The following is a 20,250-nucleotide window of genomic DNA, read 5'->3' on the forward strand; positions in this document are numbered from 1 at the left end:
TTTTTACTATGTTGTGCAAAAAATAATATTCTAAAAAATTAAAATTTAAACTAAACTTCGTTTCTTGTTCAGAGTACAGTACGTCCTAGGTACCTATGAGTTTCATTTTATCACTCAATTATTTATTATCATTAGCAATTTAGAGGGAATGAAATATAAACAAATAATGGGGCAACCCTCTTTTTGTAATAAAATTAGATATTATTAGCCACGTTTTGCACTGAACACAATTGAACACAACAGAATTGTGCACAAACAACTGACAGATTACCTCAATACTCACAATATTCTTGACCCTTACCAATCAGGCTTCAGAACGGGACACAGCACATCGACTGCACTGCTTAAAGTGACTGAGGATATACGTGAAGCTTTAGACAAAGGACAGATCACAATACTAACACTTTTAGACTACTCCAAAGCCTTCGACACTGTAGATGTTGACTTACTAATTGCAAAATTAAGAGTACTGCATTTTTCTGATAATGCGTTAGCGTGGATGGACTCCTATCTTCGTGAACGCCAACAGTGCGTGTCTATTAATAATCGTTATTCCACTTGGCGTACCACGAAGACTGGCGTACCACAAGGCTCTGTCCTAGGACCTTTACTATTTTCTATTTATATTAATGATATTTCTTCTAATCTAACATCCTGCCGACACCATATTTATGCTGACGACATACAAATCTATCTGCATACTCGACCTAACTACATAAATGACGCCATAACTAAAGTTAATGATGACTTGAATTCTATATCCATATGGTCGAAAACGCACGGACTTAATTTAAATGCAAGTAAATCGCAGGCAATCTTAATAGAACATCAAAGATCGAAGTGTGACAAACAAAATTTGCCACCGATAATTGTAAATAATACTACTATTCCATACAGTACGACTGTGAAGAACCTTGGTATTTATATGGATTGTCACCTGGAATGGAATGAACAAGTGAATCACACTTCCAAAAAAATATTTTCCATTATTCACTCATTAAAGCGATTGAAGAACTTTCTTCCTGATAAATTAAAATTAATCCTTGTACAAACACTCGTGATGCCACACTTTGACTACTGCGATATTATATTAAGTAACCTAAATGCAAATTTGAGCAACAGGCTACAACGTGTGCATAATGCGTGCGTCCGTTATATTTGTAATATTCGTAAGTATGATCATGTTTCCCCGTCTTTCCAAACTCTGTCTTGGCTAAGGCTAAGCGATCGACGAGCCCTGAATTCTCTTGTTCTCTTATTTCAAATTCTGCGCACCGCTACCCCAATATATTTGGCTTCTCGTTTTCAAAATTTATCCGCATATCATCAGCTAAGTACAAGATCTCATTATAACAATTTACTCATTATACCCTACCACAAGACATCTTTATATTCTTCATCCTATACAGTTTCAGTTGCTAGAAATTGGAACTCGCTTCCGAGTGATATAAGGGGTTGTTGGACAATAGCTTCATTTAGGTCAAAATTACATAAATTCTTACTTAACAGATGAATTGCTGATTAATATTTGTTACTTATAATGAAACTAACATCTGTCCATTCTTATTATTATTATCTTTAATTTCTCTAAATAGATTTACAAAACCTCTAATGGCAATTACATTAATATTCTCATTATAGAAATAGAAATATATATATATTCTCCCTGTAACATAGTCCTAATAAGCTTATATTAAATTAATTTTCATCATTTTACTAGCTATCTCAAATATTAAATTAATTATAATTCATTGAATTAAATTAGCTCATAAATTAAGTTACTACTTTACCTTATAGATTTATCTAAATTTAAATAAATGTGTAGTGAAGATTATTGCTGGAGAACCTTTTAAGTGTAGTGAAAATATTTGTAATTTAAATTTATGTATTGTATTGATTAAGGCTGGTTGAGTGGAAGAGAAGGCCTTATGGCCTTAACTCTGCCAGCGAAAATAAAACATTATTATTATTATTATTATTATTATTATTATTATTATTAACACACAATTACTGTGTCAATATCATAAACTACAAAACAAGGCATATACATAAACTTACAGGTTGAACCATAAGTAGTGTCATTAATTTTAGGGAGTTATTCTTTGAGTTATTTCGAACAAAAAAGTATAATACAATTTTGCTCGTTTTTGCTTCCTTTCCAGATAAAAATTGTTTTATATGAAACATTTCATAACGTGTTTTGAGAAAATCATTGATTTAATCTCCAATATGCTCGATCATTTTAAGAGAACAGTAGTCTATTATGATTTATTTATTTACTTATTTATTTATTTATTTATTTAATGACTTATTTATTTATTTACTTACGTTTAATTAATTAATTAATTAATTCACTTATTTATTTATTTATTTATTTATTTATTTATTTATTTATTTATTTATTTATTTATTTATATATATTTATTTATTTATTTGTTTATTTAATCTGACAGGATTAAGGCCATAAGGCCTTCTCTTCTATCCTACCAGATAGCACATATAAATACAAAAAAGAAATACAGACGCTGATGAAAATAATACAAATTAAATTAAAGCCCTATAGAGGGTCAACAGGGTCAAAAGAACTAATACAAGAAAAAGAATAAAGAAAGACAGAGATAGAAATGATGATAGCAATAACTGATAATAATAATAAAATTAATAATAATAATAATAATAATAATAATAATAATAATAATAATAATAAATATATTACATATTAATTGTCAATTTTACAACAGCAAAGTTACAATATTTACTGTATGTCATGCGTTAAGCCTAAGTTGCGCAACCTGAAAGGTATTCAACAAGCAATTCCATGAACTAGAATGTGATTTTTTAATTTAAATTTGAATTTTGATATTGTCCGACAGTCAATAATTTATTGAAAACATTTTAGTTTACTCCTTTAAATATGCAGAAAGTTGATACGAAAAAAATATAACATTGTAAAATTCATTTTCAGAACGAAAAGTTACATTTTGTTTGGAACAAATTTCTGCACATTTAAAGGGAAAAACCAATTTTTTTTTAGTAATTTATTATTATAATACACTGTTGTCTTAAAATGATTCAGCATATTGGGAATTAAATAAACGGCTTTTCCAAAATACACTATGATAATATGTTTCATATAAAACAATAAAATTTTCATCTCAAGAAGGAAGCAAAAACGATCAAAATATTATTAAATATTTTTATTTGCAATATCTCAAAGAATAACCCCCTGATATTAATAGCATTACTTACGGTGCAGTCTGTATATAGACTACTGCTCTAGGAGCTGCGTGCTTTTTGCAACGAAACGATTGGGAGCTGACCTTCAATCCCACTGTAACTTACTACCGAATACTCGGAATCACACGGTTTTCGCACTAAAAGGTCGTGTATATTATTTAATGTATGAAACAAGGAAAACATTAATTTCACCAAAAATGTGGAGAAGCACCCTTCCATTCATTCATTCTCCTATTTTCTGCCTTCCTCTGTGACATGCACGCGTTACGTATGTTTCCTTGGCTTCTTAATTTTTTTATCCTTGCATTTTGTACTTTTCTTTATTTTGTATTTAGTTCACATTCCTATATTTATTTATTTTGTTAGTTTTCATTTCATATTTAATTTATATGTATTTATACATTACTTAGTTAATAGTTTAGTTACACCACAGTCTACTATATACAGTCACGAAGCTTGAGTTTTGAGGGTGCTAGAAACAATAGACTGTGCCGGTACTATTTTGCATTGCCTGTAATGAGCCGATATTAGCGATCCTAGTGGTGAGCAACTATCCAATGTTTGCATATTTACTACGTATTGTGCTTCGTGACTATATGAATGGGTTATTTATGAAAGGGCCTAAGTCGCTAATTTTGTGAAAATGAGTTTGTGATGCAATACTGCTCTTTGGATGTAGGTACATCGATTTAGATATGAAGAGGACTAAGTTTCACACTCTATAATACTTAGTAGAATTATGATACAATTTTTTATTTCAGCCTTAATTTCAAAATTTCGGCCAGTAAGCAGTTTTTCTTAAACTGCTAACAATTTAGTATTCAAGACTTAGGCCCTTTCATAAATAACCCATTCATATATACTAAAGTCTGTGTGATGAATCTTGTCTCACTGTGAAAAGAGAGAGAAAGGAGATGTCTTACCTCGTCTGTGTTGTTATTGCGATGGGGGGAGTGACGCGATGCCAGTGGCGGAAGGGACTAGTTGATACATTCTGTAGCGCAAAATAAAGTAACAAAATATCTCTCTTCGTACTGTATAGTTCCGTCACTGAGCCTTGTCTTTCAAGAAACTGAGTTCCGGTAGCCTGCACAATAACAAGGTTTTGAAAGGAATCCTGAAAATTTACAACCCTCCTATAATCTCCACCCTCATTTGAAGGAACTTGGTTTTATTGCTACTGAGACAAGATAAATCTTACCAGGTATAGACTGTGATTATACTCCAGACTCCGCCTTTTTCCTCGTTGTTTATTTAATATAGGTAACTATAGGTGGGGTATATGTTTTGCTCACATAGTAGCTTGTAATAGCTCCGCTAGGTGTCGCCTTCAGTACTTTTACCCTGAATAGCATAGTCATTTTATTGCTACCCTGGTTCGAAGTTAGGCCGTTCTTATACGTCAAATTCAAATGTAACGTTTTTCTTATCAAACCCCTTCCGGGGAGTTGGAGCAGTGCGGGGGTCAGCAAGGACTCGAGTGGAACTTCATCTATGGAGATTTACCGAGACAGACAGGGCCTTGCCTCTAGGGTTGCCATCCGTCCGGCAAAAGGACATGTCCTCTTTTTTAATCATTTTATCCTGTCCGGCAGGCATTTTTTTTTTTAATTTTAAATGTCCAGCATTTCACATTTCAACTAAAATTAATATGAATATTGAATAATGTGCGATATTATGCATAGAATATCTAAACAAATGGTGAAAACCTATGAAAGAATTTAACTGCTTTCAATGGTTGAAGCTGAAGCACATGGAAAACATAAAATATGATGACTTATTGACATGCATTGAATTCTTACACTCTAAAAAGTCACTATTCATGATTCTAAACTATTTTATTTGCAATGTACGGGCTATTCCATCTCAAATCGACCGAAATATAGAGAAAATTGACCTTGCAATTTTTAAATACAATGAAACGTTTTCTGTCCGTTGACAACTGTCATACAATGCTTTGTGCAAAGTTTGAGGTATCAGAACTTCATAGTGTTTAAAATATTTAAATTTATCGTATTTTCATAAAATTAGCAACTTTAAACTGTTGTGGGTCCAAAACCCTTTCACCCAATGATCAAAATCATGGTTTATTTTGGTGCTGAGAAATTAAAGTTTATATTGGCATGTAAACTGTTTTTCTTACTTTTATGGAAATGGAGATATTTAGATTTTTCTTCATTAAGACGGCTTTGACCACGAAAAAATATTTTTAAAATATATGGTTAGATTCCGCATTGAAAGTACAAATAAACATATTTTTTTACTGGTGCACCGTTGATAAGAAAGTATTGAGAATATCAAATAAAGAAAATAAATAGTAGGCCTACCCGCGTGAAGTAACCAGCTGACTGTGAGGCATGTATCCCATGGCATGACAAATGTCTCAATTCCAATGCGGTATATGTTCAAAAATAGCGCAACAATTGCTGTATCTGTTTCAATAAATCTTTCAATGAAATTTTGCTTTCTTTCTGTAAACTGCCCCAGGGAAAATCACTTCATGAACGGCCTCGTAATTGCGGTCGAGTGGCCAAAATTTGTACAAGCACTTGTTTTGGCATTATTAAACATGGTGAAGTAGAAAATTTTACTTTTTTTTCCCTCCCCAATGGGAATGTTTGCTTGTTAGTCTACGCTTACAAACCATATATCTTAATGTTGTCTATCATCCGATATCTTCTTTTGTTCTGAGCTTTTCTCCCGTTCACTACTGCTTCCCGTGAATCTTTCAGTTTCTTTTCAGTCAGTGACCCAGCCAATACCTTTTTCTCTTCCCTATCAGTTTCAACATTATTCTTTCATCACACATTCTCTTTAGCACAGCTTCATTTCTTAATCTCTCTGCCCATTTCTCTATCACTGTGGCCGAGAGGAAAAAGGCATTAAGTCAATTTTTTGTGAAAATGAGGTTTTTATATACTCTGAAAGCGGAAACATTTCTCTACAATCTTGTAAAACGGTTAAAGTGAAATAAGACTCCTGACTGGATTTATAGAGGGTTACCAAATGTCCTAAGTACTTTTTGAATCGAGCACACATAGAATAAAGGACTTAAGAAAATTTAATACTTTATTCCTTACAAAGCACCAGATGTTTACTTTCCATGCTTCCCTAATAAAAAGGTCTAACTTGTATTTTAGCCATTTTATCACATAATGACGCCCTTTCCTTTCAAAACTTTAAGTTCCAGGGTAAACAGTCCTATAATTGTTTAAGACCCATTTTGCATTCCTAACAAAATTTACATTTCTCATTTATTTTGACATGAAAAAGGCCTTATGTTTAAATAGTCCCTTCCACTTAGTTCGGATTCTAGTCTTAAAAGGGCTTAAATGCGGCTATTTTTGGAAATAATCAAGAAAATTGTTAAATGGGTAACTTTACCAGTGGCGTAGCGTCAATGTAAGCTAAAAATCTTAGCTTCCCCAGTTAATAATAATTTCATAATAAACCTGCAGTTTATGGAGAAAATTGTTTATTAATTTTAATAGAATTATATTTACGCGTTAAATATTGTGATGCAGCAGCTCAGGATGATTTGTGATGCAGCAGTAAACAAGAAGCCTGCACACACCAGCTTCCAAGCAGACTGGTTTCTTCTGTGTAATCCACTCCGCAGATTTTCCATCCCTTTCTAACTAAACTACCCTAGTCGCAAGGCTCGCAAGAAGCTAGCTTTAACATTTAAAATAAGTAGTTTCCGAGTTATCCCTTTTCGTCAGTTGTGTTCAGTTGAAGTGTTAGTGTGCATTGTGGCTGATATAATAAATAATGAGCGAAATAACAGTTCCTGACACTAATTTACTTGAATTTTTTTTAGGACAATTGTATTATCAAGACTGACTTACGAACAAAAGTGTGATTTAAAAAAACAAATGACCGACTCCCTTGCTGTCAATGAAGGACACAACCAAAAGACAGACGCATACTTACGTAATGATACTAATATTGTGATTTCTCTAAGTATGACAGGGAGTGAGCTAATGTTATACGTATACGTGTCTATTTGTTAAGAGATATGTGTAAACCGTGAAATCATATTTTACTACGTATCATTTGAGGTCATGCCTTATTGGTGTTACTTACGATGTTCCAACCAATCTTCGACTGCTGACTTGAAATTGACTACTGTTTATTTTAAGACTGTATTTTTGTAATACGTTTTCTCATATTGCATGAAAGACAACTTGAGTTAGCTTCCCCTGCTCAAAATTTCATGCTACGCCACTGAACATTACCTATTTTAGAAGAAATATAAACAAATAATACCCAGGAAAAACCTCTTAATTAAAAAAAACTCTATAATTGACACCAATTTCAATCTTTCTACTGCTCTCTTGAAAAGTATAAAATTTTTACTTCATACCTTTTTCCTCCCGGCTACAGCTATATCCATATTTCAAATGTTTCTACTCCTTTTTCTTCACTTCCTTGTAATGTCCATGTTTCTTCCCCATAAAATGTCACAACGTACTTCAATAGACACTTCATTAGTTCTTTTCCCAAGGGTTTGCGGAAGACGCTCCATTTCTTTTAAACCTTTCTTTGCCACTGCTATCCCTCTTTTGATTTCTTGGCAGTAATTTATGTTACAACTTAAAGCTATGTTATAAGCAACCATACAATTCAAGTATACGAAGCTATGCATTTGTTCCACTGTCTCATTCCAAAGTCGAAATTTTGTCCTCTTTGTTTTCCTTCCGATAACCATGGTCTTCGCTTGTTTACATTTATCTTCATCCCATACTGCTCACAGCTGTCATTTAGCTCTAGTAGCATATCCCTTAGTATCGCCTCCTCTTCTGCTAACAACGCCATATCATCGGCAAATCTTAGTGCTTTTTATTCTTCCTCATACTATCACCCCTCCCATGTTTTGAAAACAGTTCTTCACTAAATCCTCGCCGGCCTGTTTGGCATAGTTGGTATAGCGCTGGCCATCTATGCCCGAGGTTGCCGGTTCGATCCCGGGTCATGTCGATGGCATTAAAGTGTGCTTAAATGCTACAGGCTCATGTCAGTAGATTTACTGGCATATAAAAGAACTCCTGCGGGACAAAATTCTGGCACACCGGCGACGTTGATATAACCTCGGTAGTTGTGAGCGTCTTTAAATAAAACATAACATTAACATTTAACTAAATCCTCCAAGTAGATGTTATCAGGTTAGGTGATAATAAGCATCCTTGCGTACTCCTCTCCCTATTCGAATTCCCTCTGACATTTTTTTTTTAACCTGAACTTGACTCGTTTCATGCAAACATGACTGAATAGTCTCCTCTCTTTGCAAACACTTTTCTTTTGTCAGAAGCCTTTTTTCAGGTTCATAAATATTTATAGCCTATGTTGGTGTTTAGTCAACTGTCCGAAGACAGGTCTGAATCTCACAAGTGACACAAACAAGACACCACATATGAGGCAACTGGGTCAGGAAAAAATTGGGTAGGATGGCCAGTTCCTTTCCCCTGCATTGCATGCAACGCCGACGAACTACATATTACACTGATCAGACTCCAGGTGTATGCAAATGTTATGTCCCGCTAATTTAAGGGATAAATTATGGTAGTCATACATAGCAATTGTCATGAGTTTGATAGCAAGTTTTACGGACAACACCATGTATATGAGCTATCCCATCTCAAATCGACCGAAATATAGAGAAAATTTACCTTATAATTTCTAAATACAATAAAACTTTTTTTGTACGTAGAGAACTGTGATACAATGCTTTGTGCAAAGTTTGAGGCATCAGAACTTCACAGTGTTTAAATTTAAAATATTTAAATTTATCGTATTTTCATAAAATTTACAAATTTAAACTGTTGTAGTTCCGAAACTCTTTCACCCAATGATCAAAATCATGGTTTATTTTGATGCTGAGAAATTAAAGTTTATATTGACATATAAACAGATTTTCTTACTTTTTATGGAAATGGGGAAATTTAGATTTTTCCTCATTAAGACGCCTTTGCCAAGGAAAGAAATATTTTAAAAATATATAGTTAGATTCCGCATTGGAAGTACAAATAAACACGTATTTTTTTACTGATGGCACGTTGATAAGAAAGTATTGAAAATATCAAATAAAGAAAATAAATAGTGCGCGCGTTCATTTTGTTTCGAAGTAAATCTAGTGACAGTACAGTGCAGTCAATCTATTCGTATCGAGTGATAATACAATTTCAAAATACTTCAGGCTATAGGGATTCTCCCGTTACTTTAAAATGGAACACAAAATAGTGAGGAAAAATATGATTAAAGCAATCCTTAATAAAGATCAACATAGACCTACTGCAATGGAAATCCACAACTGGGTAGATGAAACGTTAAAAATACGAGATAAAGATCTGCAGACTCTGCAACTTGTGGGAAAACAGAATGCTGCCTACATCAAATTCGCCAATTCGACCAACTGTGAAATCTTCTTAAAGAAACATGAAGATATGTCTCAACTTCCATTATTATATGGTTCAACCACAACTGTGCGTGTGACACCAGCTGAGGAAGAAACAATTAAAGTTAATTTTTCAATATTCCACCGGAGATTCCTAATGACAGAATTAACAATGAGTTGTTAAACTATGGAAAAGTGCAACAAATAACTAATGACATGTGGTCAATGAAGTATAGTATAAATACCAAGTCGATTCAGGTATTAGAATTGCATTAATGATTATCACAAGACACAATCCGTCAAATTTGAAAATAGCTGGAACTGAGGCCTATATAACGTATGAAGAACTACAATGCTTCATATGTAAAGGGACTACACAATTGCGGCAGGATTGTCAACAAGAAGTTATGAGAAGGAAAATAACAACAGTAGCCAGTAGCTCCTGATGAGTGGTCTATTCAAACCACACAACATAGAAGCAAGACAAGGACGGTTGTCAGATGACGATGGTAGTAAGGAAGCTGATGAATGCACGGAGGAAGAACAACGAGAAATGGTGGTGGAGAGTGTAAAAGGAAACGAGAACAGTTTGACCATACCTGATACGCAAGAAGAAAGTCAGGAACGTATTGTAACGGCAACAATAATCATGAGATGGAAGTCCCACATTTATTTATTTATTTATTTATTTATTTATTTATTTATTTATTTATTTATTTATTTATTTATTTATTTATTTATTTATTTATTTATTTATTATTTTGCTAATAATTGTAACATAAAATATAATATATACAGAAAAACTTTAGCTCGCCCCTGAAAGAGTAGAACTCGTGCTCAGGGGCGGATTCCTGAATTGAAATTAATAATTATACAATATTTGTCTTATGTCTACTGTGCAATTATAGTATATAAATTTAAATTTACAATTTTTCAATTTTTATAAAATCCATACATAACTTTTTAAATTTAATACTAGAACTATTAGAATTGACAAGATTAGGATATTTAAATATTTGTTATATATTCGTGGGCCTAAATTACTACTATGATTAAATAATGTAACAGTGTTGCATTTTGGTTCAAACAATCTTAAAGAATTCATACCTTTTGTTTCGTAACTATGAGAATACAATTCAAAATTATTTCGATTTTTATGTATGAATTTTATTAATACAATATAATAAATTTGTCTTACGTTAAGTACATTAAAGTCTAGAAACAAATTTTGAGATGGAAAATCAATAGGTTTATGAAGACATATTGTAATTATTTTCTTCTGTAATAAATGAAGTGGATTAAAATTGGATTTAAATGAGCTACCCCATCCTATAATTCCATACATAATTACCGATTGAAATAAAGTTAAATATATTGTACGTAATAAACTTATTGACAAGTAATTCCTCAATAAAACAAAATAATATACTATTTTACGTAATTTATTACAAAGGTAATTAATGTGTTGGTTCCATTTTAAATGATTATCGAAAATTATGCCTAAATACTTAACTTCAGAGGACTCTTTATTAATCGGACATTTACACTGTATAAGACAACAATCAGAATTACGTAATTTAATACTTGATATAGATGTAGGAGGTTTGTTACATTTTTCAGATAATGAGAATGGAATAATTGATGTAATAGGTCTGATGGTGGGAGCACGAGGTACCATACCCTCCTTCTTTGCCAACAAATGTAAAAACCTGGGCCTAACACACAGCATTGTGAAGGAAATAGCCATTAGTGCCCTCAAAGAATAGGTACAGATATTGAGAAATCACTTGTATGGGAGTGATAATGGAAATTTGAAGTTATCTTAACCGATGGCTGTTGATTGGTTTAGATATCAATGCCAACAAATCCGTACTATTATTTTTCTCGCGGTATATGGCATTCAAATCATTCTAACCTATCTGATATTTTTTCCCCCTTTCTTAACTGTAAATGAGCACAAACGCTACTTAGGTGTAAATTTTTTTGACATTTTGTATATTCGATTCCCTAACCGTTTCAAATATATATCATTTTGCCTTTTAGATGTGTTTCCAAATTATATGCAATACGCTTTGTCAAATCTGGCAACCTTCCATAAGGGAAGCTAAATTTATATTTATATTATAGATGAACGTACTAAAAATGCTCAACAAGAGATTACTGAAGAGTGTAGAGGAAAACCGCAAAATAAGACGATCAAACAAGAACAAGGAAATAGGCAAATACAATCTGTGGTGGTGAGCTCGGAACATAAAACATCGTCCTCTGTTGCTCCGAAAATGTCTAACAACGACCCACGTCTAAGAAGAAACAAGCCGACTTCGGAGACAGTACAACATGTGGAAGAGACTACCCCATGGAATCAGCTGAGCTCAGGACAGCAGTGATACACCGGAAGAAGCAGTGTTACAGTGTCATGAAAGTACAGAATCAACGAAAATAATTAAAGTTTATAATACCAATAGAAACCATCCGTATAAAAAAGACGAAAGTGAAATGGATTTCCCCCTCTATGGAATTATAGCTAGTTCAAAACCAAGTCAGAGGGTATGTATCATCATGCTTGATGATAATTGGAGGGTTTTTAATTAATGAAATTTCTGACAACTTTTCGAACATACTGTAATATCAATGTTTGACATGAGACTTATTCAGTTCTTTCATGGTTTATGCTTGTGTTCAATATGTTTGTCATATTTCGTAAACCGTGAGATTAAGTATTAGTACTATTATATTTTATGTTTACTATCCTTATGTATTGATAAAATAACTATGAGATTTATTATCAGAGTTATACTGGATCATACTTTGGCTTCATGTGTTTTGTAATAGCACGAGAATTACGAGAAGCAATATCAGTTAGGCCTATATTATGTTCAATATGTTTATACAGAGTGTTTCAGAAATACTTGGACAAACCTTGGGGGCATGTTCCTCACACCAAAACAAGAAAAAAAGTTCATATAAACGTATGTCCGAAAATTCTTAGTTTTTTAGTTATTAATGAAAGAACATAATGAAACATGTTAGATATTGTCAGCTTGGTAGCAAGTGTTAATCAATTCAGAAACCCAGAACAAATGTTTAAATGACAAATGACCAGTAAAAAAGTCTCCTTGGCAACACATAGCCATCTAGGATACAATGGGTGCATCAGCAGACTTGTATCCATAACATCATTCGATTATCTAACAAAATGCATTATTATCTGTTACAAACTTAAGTTAAGTTGTTGGTTTGTACCTCCAAACGCGTTGAACGTAAGCTATCATTGTTATGAGTTTCTGAATTGATTAAAGTTGCAACACTTGCTACCAAGCTGACAATGTCTAACAGATGTTTCATTATGTTCTTTCGTTAATAACTAAAAATCTAAGGATTTTCGAACATATGTTTATATGAACTTTTTTTCTTGTTTTGATGTGAGGAACATGCCCCCTAGGTTTGTCAAGGTATTTCTGAAACACCCTGCATACCATTAAATTATGAGCTCACGTAAGTGCAAATTTTTTTTTTCTAATTCGTTTAAATGTTTTTGTAATCTTACCTGATCCACTAGAATTAACATTAATACTAAATGTTTGTTCATTTTTATTTTGGTGTTTTTGGTTTATATGTATTTCGCGTGAATCATGAGAACTAAAATCAGTGCTAATATGTTTTTATGGTAAATTTTTGTAATAATTGCTTGGATCATGAGAATTAATAGCAGTGATAATCACTTATAATTTATGTACATGTTTTTTGGAGTATACGTAAACCTTGACAACAATATTATAGTGTTAATATATGAGATAAGAGTTTTATTATTAGTGTTATAATGGCTATCATACTTACAATAGTGACACTTAACTTTAATAGTAGTTTTCCACCTATCAAAATGTCAATGTTACAAAAATGTCTTAATGCACACGACATTGATATTTTATTTTTACAAGAAGTGTCGGTGAACAATTCTGATAGCATATACAAGTTTATTATAATTCGTATATTAATATTGGTACTGAAGATCTAGGGACGGCAATTTTAACTTAATCTGGCATTGTATTAAAATATATTGCAAAATTGCTCTCGGGTAGAATAATTAGTGGAATTTATGGGGATTACGTTTTTATAAATATAATTATATGCACCATCTGGAAATAACAAACGTAATGAAAGAAAAAGATTTTTTTCAGAATGATGTTCCTTATTTATTTAGACGGCTACCGTAAAAATTTGTACTAGCTGGTAACTTTAATTGTGTACCTAAACAGATCTGATGATTGTGCCGGGAAATATCGACCTTGTAATAATCTACAAAGTCTTATCGAACAATTTAATATGTACGATGCATGGGTTCTTAAGCGTAATCGAACACAATGCACACATTTTGCGTACAATTCAGCTGCGAGGCCAGATAGATTTTACATATCACGATCAATGAAAGATAAAGTACAAGCAATAGAAGTTATACCAACCATTTTTACTGATCACGCAGCTGTTTCAATTCATTTGAAGACTAATGTTTCTTTTATCCCAATAAGTCTTTTGTACTGGAAATTGAATGTAACACTGTTAGAAAAGAATGACGTTCGTGACATATTAAATTTATAAACGAATTGAGGAAATGAAAAGGTCAACAAAGGCGATATAATGATATTGTCTTATGGTGGGATAATTTAGTTAAACCACGTACTGAAACACTATTTAAGCAACTTTCCTATGAAATTTACCGTGACGAGGAAAATTTAATTAATTTCAGCTTTCGATGTATCTCTGATCTTACTCAAAATTATCAACCTTCAGCTGAAAATGAAAGTTTGTTTGCAACTACTCAAAGCGAAAATATTGACTATTTATATAGGGTGTCCTATTTATCTTGTGCACCTATTATAACTTTCTTATTTGGATAGGTATTGGAATTTTTGCTTTTGAGCGTTATGTTAGAACAAAGAGCTAACATGACTGTGGAGATTTAGTACATGTAACTACATTATGGTACTAGATACACGTGACGTCATCAATTTTTCAAATAACACCACTACATTGATTACACACATTAAAACGACTTCAAAAATGTATCACAATGTCACCTTCCTAATCAATAACAACAACAAAACGAAACAAAAACGTTCTTCCAATGTGATAATGTTATGCTTTGAGAATTACAGAAGATGTTCCAAATGGTGACCATTCAGATTAATGCACATTTGAAGCGTTCCCCGAAATACCGTATGACTACCTGGTATGTTCATGGCCTGTCGAATGCGTTGCTGCATGTCGTCTGGTTATGTTAGAATGTTCTGATACACACTGTCATTTACAGTTCCCCACAGGAAGAAGTCGAGTGGAGACAGGTCCGGAGAACGTGCAGGCCACTGTACGTGGATTGTGGCGTCGACAGTTTTTGTGGTTTGTTTACATATTAAGACAGCAAACACACAACACACGACGTGTACGGAAGTCAGTCGTCTTTCGTTATGTGTAAGTTAATGCATAAAATGAATGGTGCACCACAACAAACGGCACATTCTGATGGCATTCATTTTGCATTATTTATAAATGCTAATTTTTGTCCTTATATTATGGTATAATTGACATCTTTTATTCTGTCAAAATGTAATTTAAAAAAAAAATAAAAAGGAAAAAAAAAACATTACGTTATCGAAGTTTCCTCTAGAAGTACATGTTAAGTATGATATTTCTTGAGTTATCATAAGACCAAACTCTGAGAGATATGTAAATCCTAGTAATTTCACATTATTTTATCAGTTTTTTTACATTAGTGCCTAATTAAATATTATTATATAAATATTTATTGCACTTCCAGAAGGCTTTATGTTTTTTGTAACAAGGACTGAATTAAAAAGGTATATAAGTTCTTATGGCTAATGGATTTATAATCTTTGCAGAATTTCAATTCACCCACCAGTGAGAGTTTTATGGGTATCATCTATAGAATGTTTTCTTCTCTTTTGACTTTTGAACTCTACTACTTCACCTTCCATTTTATAAACTTAATAAGATAGCCAAAATTTTAGCAGTTATACTTCCAGCGGTTTTCTCTGCAACAACTATAAATTTAAAATATCAAAATAAAAATGATCAGAATTGTGCAGCAATCAATGAAGTCAGAGAATGTGTATGTAACTTAAGTGGGGATTGGAAACAAATTTTTTCATGACTTGGGTGGGGTTCGGAAGAAAATGGAATTTTCCCAATTTAATTTCAGTGTGACTTAAGGACTTTTGAATGATATTAGAGTGAAGTAGCCTACATGTATCTAATCCTAGTAAGAAATATTAACACAAAAACAACAAAAATGATAAAAAAATGCCTTAGGTGGAGTTTGAAAGTAAGCTCTTCATTAATCATTTTGCTAACATCTCTATCACTGCGTAAGAATGATTACTGTATAAATATCACAAAATAAAAGTCAAAACACCCTTCAGTGACACTTTAAATATACGTTAAATCACAGAAAACTTTAGTTTCCTCCAACCCATTCCGAGATCACATATAATAATAATAATAATAATAATAATAATAATAATAATAATAATAATAATAATAATAATAATAATAATAATAATAATAATAGTAATAGTAGTAATAATAATAATAATAATAATAATAATAGTAATAGTAGTAGTAATAATAATAATAATAATAATAATAAACTGATAATTTTACATACAATATAGAACACAAAATATCAAAACAATATTTCGTTTCGTAATGAATGAGTTCATAGCCATAGGAATGCGTATGAACTATTAATTGAAATGTTAATGTATTAAATGAATTTATATGTTGTGAGGCGCCTAGGACATACTATGGGGAAATGTGGTCTACCTTCTTTCTACTCGCCAATTTCTTGAAAAGTGGCCGCTATCCTACGCCTGAAATCTAGGTGTACAGGAATCTACACTTGAGACCCTTCTAATTTGACCACATTACACCCTCGTTCAAATCTTTATCCTGGCTGCAAATTAATAACCGTAGAACATTTCATTCGCTCTCTCTTCTGTTTCGAGTTCTCCACACTTCTATTCCAAATTATCTTCGTTCCCGGTTTAACTACTTATCCTCCAATCACAATCTAAGCACCCGGTCATAGGAGAGCCAAATCCTAGCAATTCCTGCCCATAGAACATTCCACTATTCATCCTCTTTTACTGTCTCAGTCCCCCGTGAATGGAATTCTCTACCTCAGAAGATTAGGGGCTGCCAGATAATAACCACTTTCAGGAAAAGGCTAAACGATTTCTTATGGGCGCAGTCAAATTGAAGTTACAATTGTGATCAAGTTTAATAATTGAATTTAATTTAATTTAGGTATGACTATCATTACTATTATTATTATTATTATTATTATTATTATTATTATTATTATTACATAATTAGTTTATTGGTGTTGTGAAGATGACAAGAATTGTCATTGTATTATATTAATTATGTACTATATTGTCTTGTATTGTAGTATTGTATTGATTTGAATTGTATTGTATTGTATTAATTATGTTATATTCATAGCATTGTAGTAATTTTCTATCATACTGGTTGAGTGGAAGAGAAGGCCGAATGGCCTTAACTCTGCCAATTAAAATAAACCATTATTATTATTATTATTATTATTATTATTATTATTATTATTATTATTATTATAAATAAAATGTTTTTAGTAAGGCATCGAGTTTGACTATCGCGACTTCCTGCTGTTATCACATTATTTCTCTGCCATTTATTATTTTAATTACAGCAACTTGCTGACAGCAAAGAATGTATACAGACTCACCACTTCCAGAAATGTGTCGGGATTGTCACCATTCACTTCTACGTGCAACGCGAGTGCAAATAAAATGATACATAACTTCATGACCATAATGGTTTTCCTGAAGTTAATTTACCCGTTTCTCTCTATATATAATAACAGTTTGCCACAGACATGTTTGACGAGACTAAACATGATGAGAAGTTTTGCAGGAAATACAAAAAGAAAAAACTCGACAAATTGGAACTCGAGTGATAGTGTTAGGCGATAATGAAACACATGTATGTCACTTCGATAAGAGAATATCGTCCTTGAACGAAATCGTTTTCGCATTTGCCTATTTCAAGTTTCTAGCGATAGGATATCACCAACCTTGATCAAAAAACTGCGAGAAGGTAGTATTTCATTATTAATCTGGTGTGAGAAATTTGGGGTTTTATAGTCATACATTAAATGAAAAAGGTACAACATTCTGACCCTACATATTGATAATATCATAAAGGAAGATAAAATGGACATGTAGGCCTATCTGTTAGTTTCGTTATCAAGAAATATTCTCCAGCACAAGAACCAAAGGGTAAATTTGAAATATTCAAGATAGTCGTTTGCAATAGATCCCATAATTAAATTCCCTATCTTCTTTACCATCATTATGGTACTGAAACGTACTGCAGCTAGTAAATTTTATATAATTCTGTGTTGTTTGGGTAAAGGGAGATAAGTCATAAAAATGAGTTCGGAGATAAATGAAAATTAAACTTGGAACTCTTATTACAAATAATTTTCTACACAAATAAAACACATCAACTGCTAGTATTCTTTGATTTTTGCACACTCACTTGTACAATTCAACTTGTGTGTTCATCTGGGGAACAAAATTCCATCTGTACAAAAAAATGACTTATACCCCTTTACCCGAACACCACGGAATTATTCCAGAAGAGAGACACCGAGATGCGCCACGGTCACCTCAACTGACCTAGGACATAGTGCAGAGTGCGCCACAACTTCCGGCTCAAGATAGTGTTAGATGCGCCAAGGTTTCATAATTGCCTAATGACATATAATTTCCCTACAAACTTCACCAGACTCAGGACTGGCTACGAAATTACGTAGGAGTGATTAAGAATGACTGGTGAAAGCGCTTTGTCAGTACTGGTTAAAATGCTTTAGCGAATACTTTTTTGTCCATATCGATACCTGACGTATTACCATTTGTTAAGTTTAGAGCGTCTATTTTCATAATATGGTTTTCTAGTAAAATCTGCTAGTGTTTCGGTTTTCAGCGTATCTACTGCTCTTTCAGTTTCGTAATTCACATGAACTTGTCACAGACTTTACGAATTCTTCTCACTATACATGCGGATTTTTATTTGGAATTTTTTGGATTGGAATTGAAGTGAATTGAAGAGAAATATGTTGCGATGGCTATGATAAAAGGAAGAATAGAACTCTGGATGGAAATATTCTACGGCATTTGTGCTTTCTTTCATCTCTGTACAATGTACGTTTGCCCACATTCTAGGGAAGGGGAATATATAGTTCTCGGATATGTAATCGCAAAAGGAAGCTATTCTGTCTCGTCTAGGTTTGCTAACCATCAAGTCATCTGTGAAGCAGTTATGAATGCCTTTAATTTCTAGAAATGGAAGTCCATAAAATTATCTCATAAAGTTATCGGACTGATTCCACTTAAGGAAAATATTGCCTTTTCCTTCCTTCTCCCATTATGTGTTCGACAAGCAGCTCCGAAACTTTGAAGAATGTGTCCAACAGATAGGTTATTTTTCCTACTTTCCATTATTATGAGAGCTGACACGTACATCCCATACTTTTAAAAATATCTCTTGATAATTAATCCAGCAAGAGGTTACCATTTTTCTACCCTCCCTCATCATGAGTCCAACAAATAGGTCCCCGTCTTTTGCCTTTTCTCATTATGGAAATTCGAAACTTTGAAAAAAAGTTATGGTTAACGGACTTTACAGATTTTATTATCATTGATGAAATCGCTAATACCTACTACAGATCCTGAACTTTGGAAAAGAGCTATTTTTTTTTTTTTTTACATATCCAAGAGATGAACTTCTCTTGCTTGCGTTTTCTTCTTATGGTGCTGTAACTTAGCTCAATTACTTTAGACTAGTCCATACTGATGTATAGGGACCGGATTTTTATGTAGTATCAAGTTGTGAAATATGTACATATTTATGTAAGAAAAATAAGCTGAATATATACCAAAGTATGTAAAATCATGGAAATAGTTAATATCAATATCTGGCAGGTATAGGATTGATAAGACTCTCTAGTTGTGATTTCATAGAGCACCCAACTTTTTTTTACCGCACACCTGACACATTACTGTTTTTCCATCTGTAGTGAAAGCTTCGTCCATCGCAATCCATGAGTTTATTTTTGTCGTTAGGGTTGAAGATACAGGGGACATTTTAGTTAGTTAAAAGCAGTAGATAAACTCATTTACACTTTATACTGTAAGTACTAAAGCTAGAGAACTGAGTGAAATGAATGACATAACAGAACTGCAAGCACTGTTTCGCTTTACTGGATTAGGAGAAAATAGGAGATGTGGGACACATGCATTTTAGCTGCTCCCTGTAAGAAACAAAGTACCTACTAAAACCTTAAACTATAGGCATTTACAAACTGTTGTTTGAAAAGTGACATTCCTATCTCATTCAGAAGAGTAGGATTATTCCAGCAGAGAATCATACTTTCCGTATAGGTATACTAAATTTAAAGTAAAGAGGTCAAGCATAACCTGAAAAGCTATTTATTTTAATATTTCAACATTTTTCCAGTTTGTTCCTTTATTCCAGCTTCTGTTCAAAAATCGGCTACTTTA

At 32.7% G+C, this 20,250-nt stretch overlaps 1 protein-coding gene across 1 annotated transcript in view; it reads right to left on the reverse strand.

Annotated features, from left to right (window-relative positions):
• Positions 1-17,576, reverse strand: part of LOC138710041 (lipase 3-like) — a 48,092-nt gene extending 30,516 nt beyond the window's left edge. The window contains exon 1 of the mRNA XM_069840693.1: positions 17,412-17,576. Coding sequence (XP_069696794.1) covers positions 17,412-17,498 — 87 coding nt within the window. The 5' untranslated portion in view covers positions 17,499-17,576. The remainder of the gene's footprint in view (positions 1-17,411) is intronic.
• Positions 17,577-20,250: the final 2,674 nt, after the last annotated feature.

The sequence above is a fragment of the Periplaneta americana genome, chromosome 12, assembly GCF_040183065.1.
Source record: "Periplaneta americana isolate PAMFEO1 chromosome 12, P.americana_PAMFEO1_priV1, whole genome shotgun sequence".
NCBI classification, from domain to species: Eukaryota; Metazoa; Arthropoda; class Insecta; order Blattodea; family Blattidae; genus Periplaneta; species Periplaneta americana.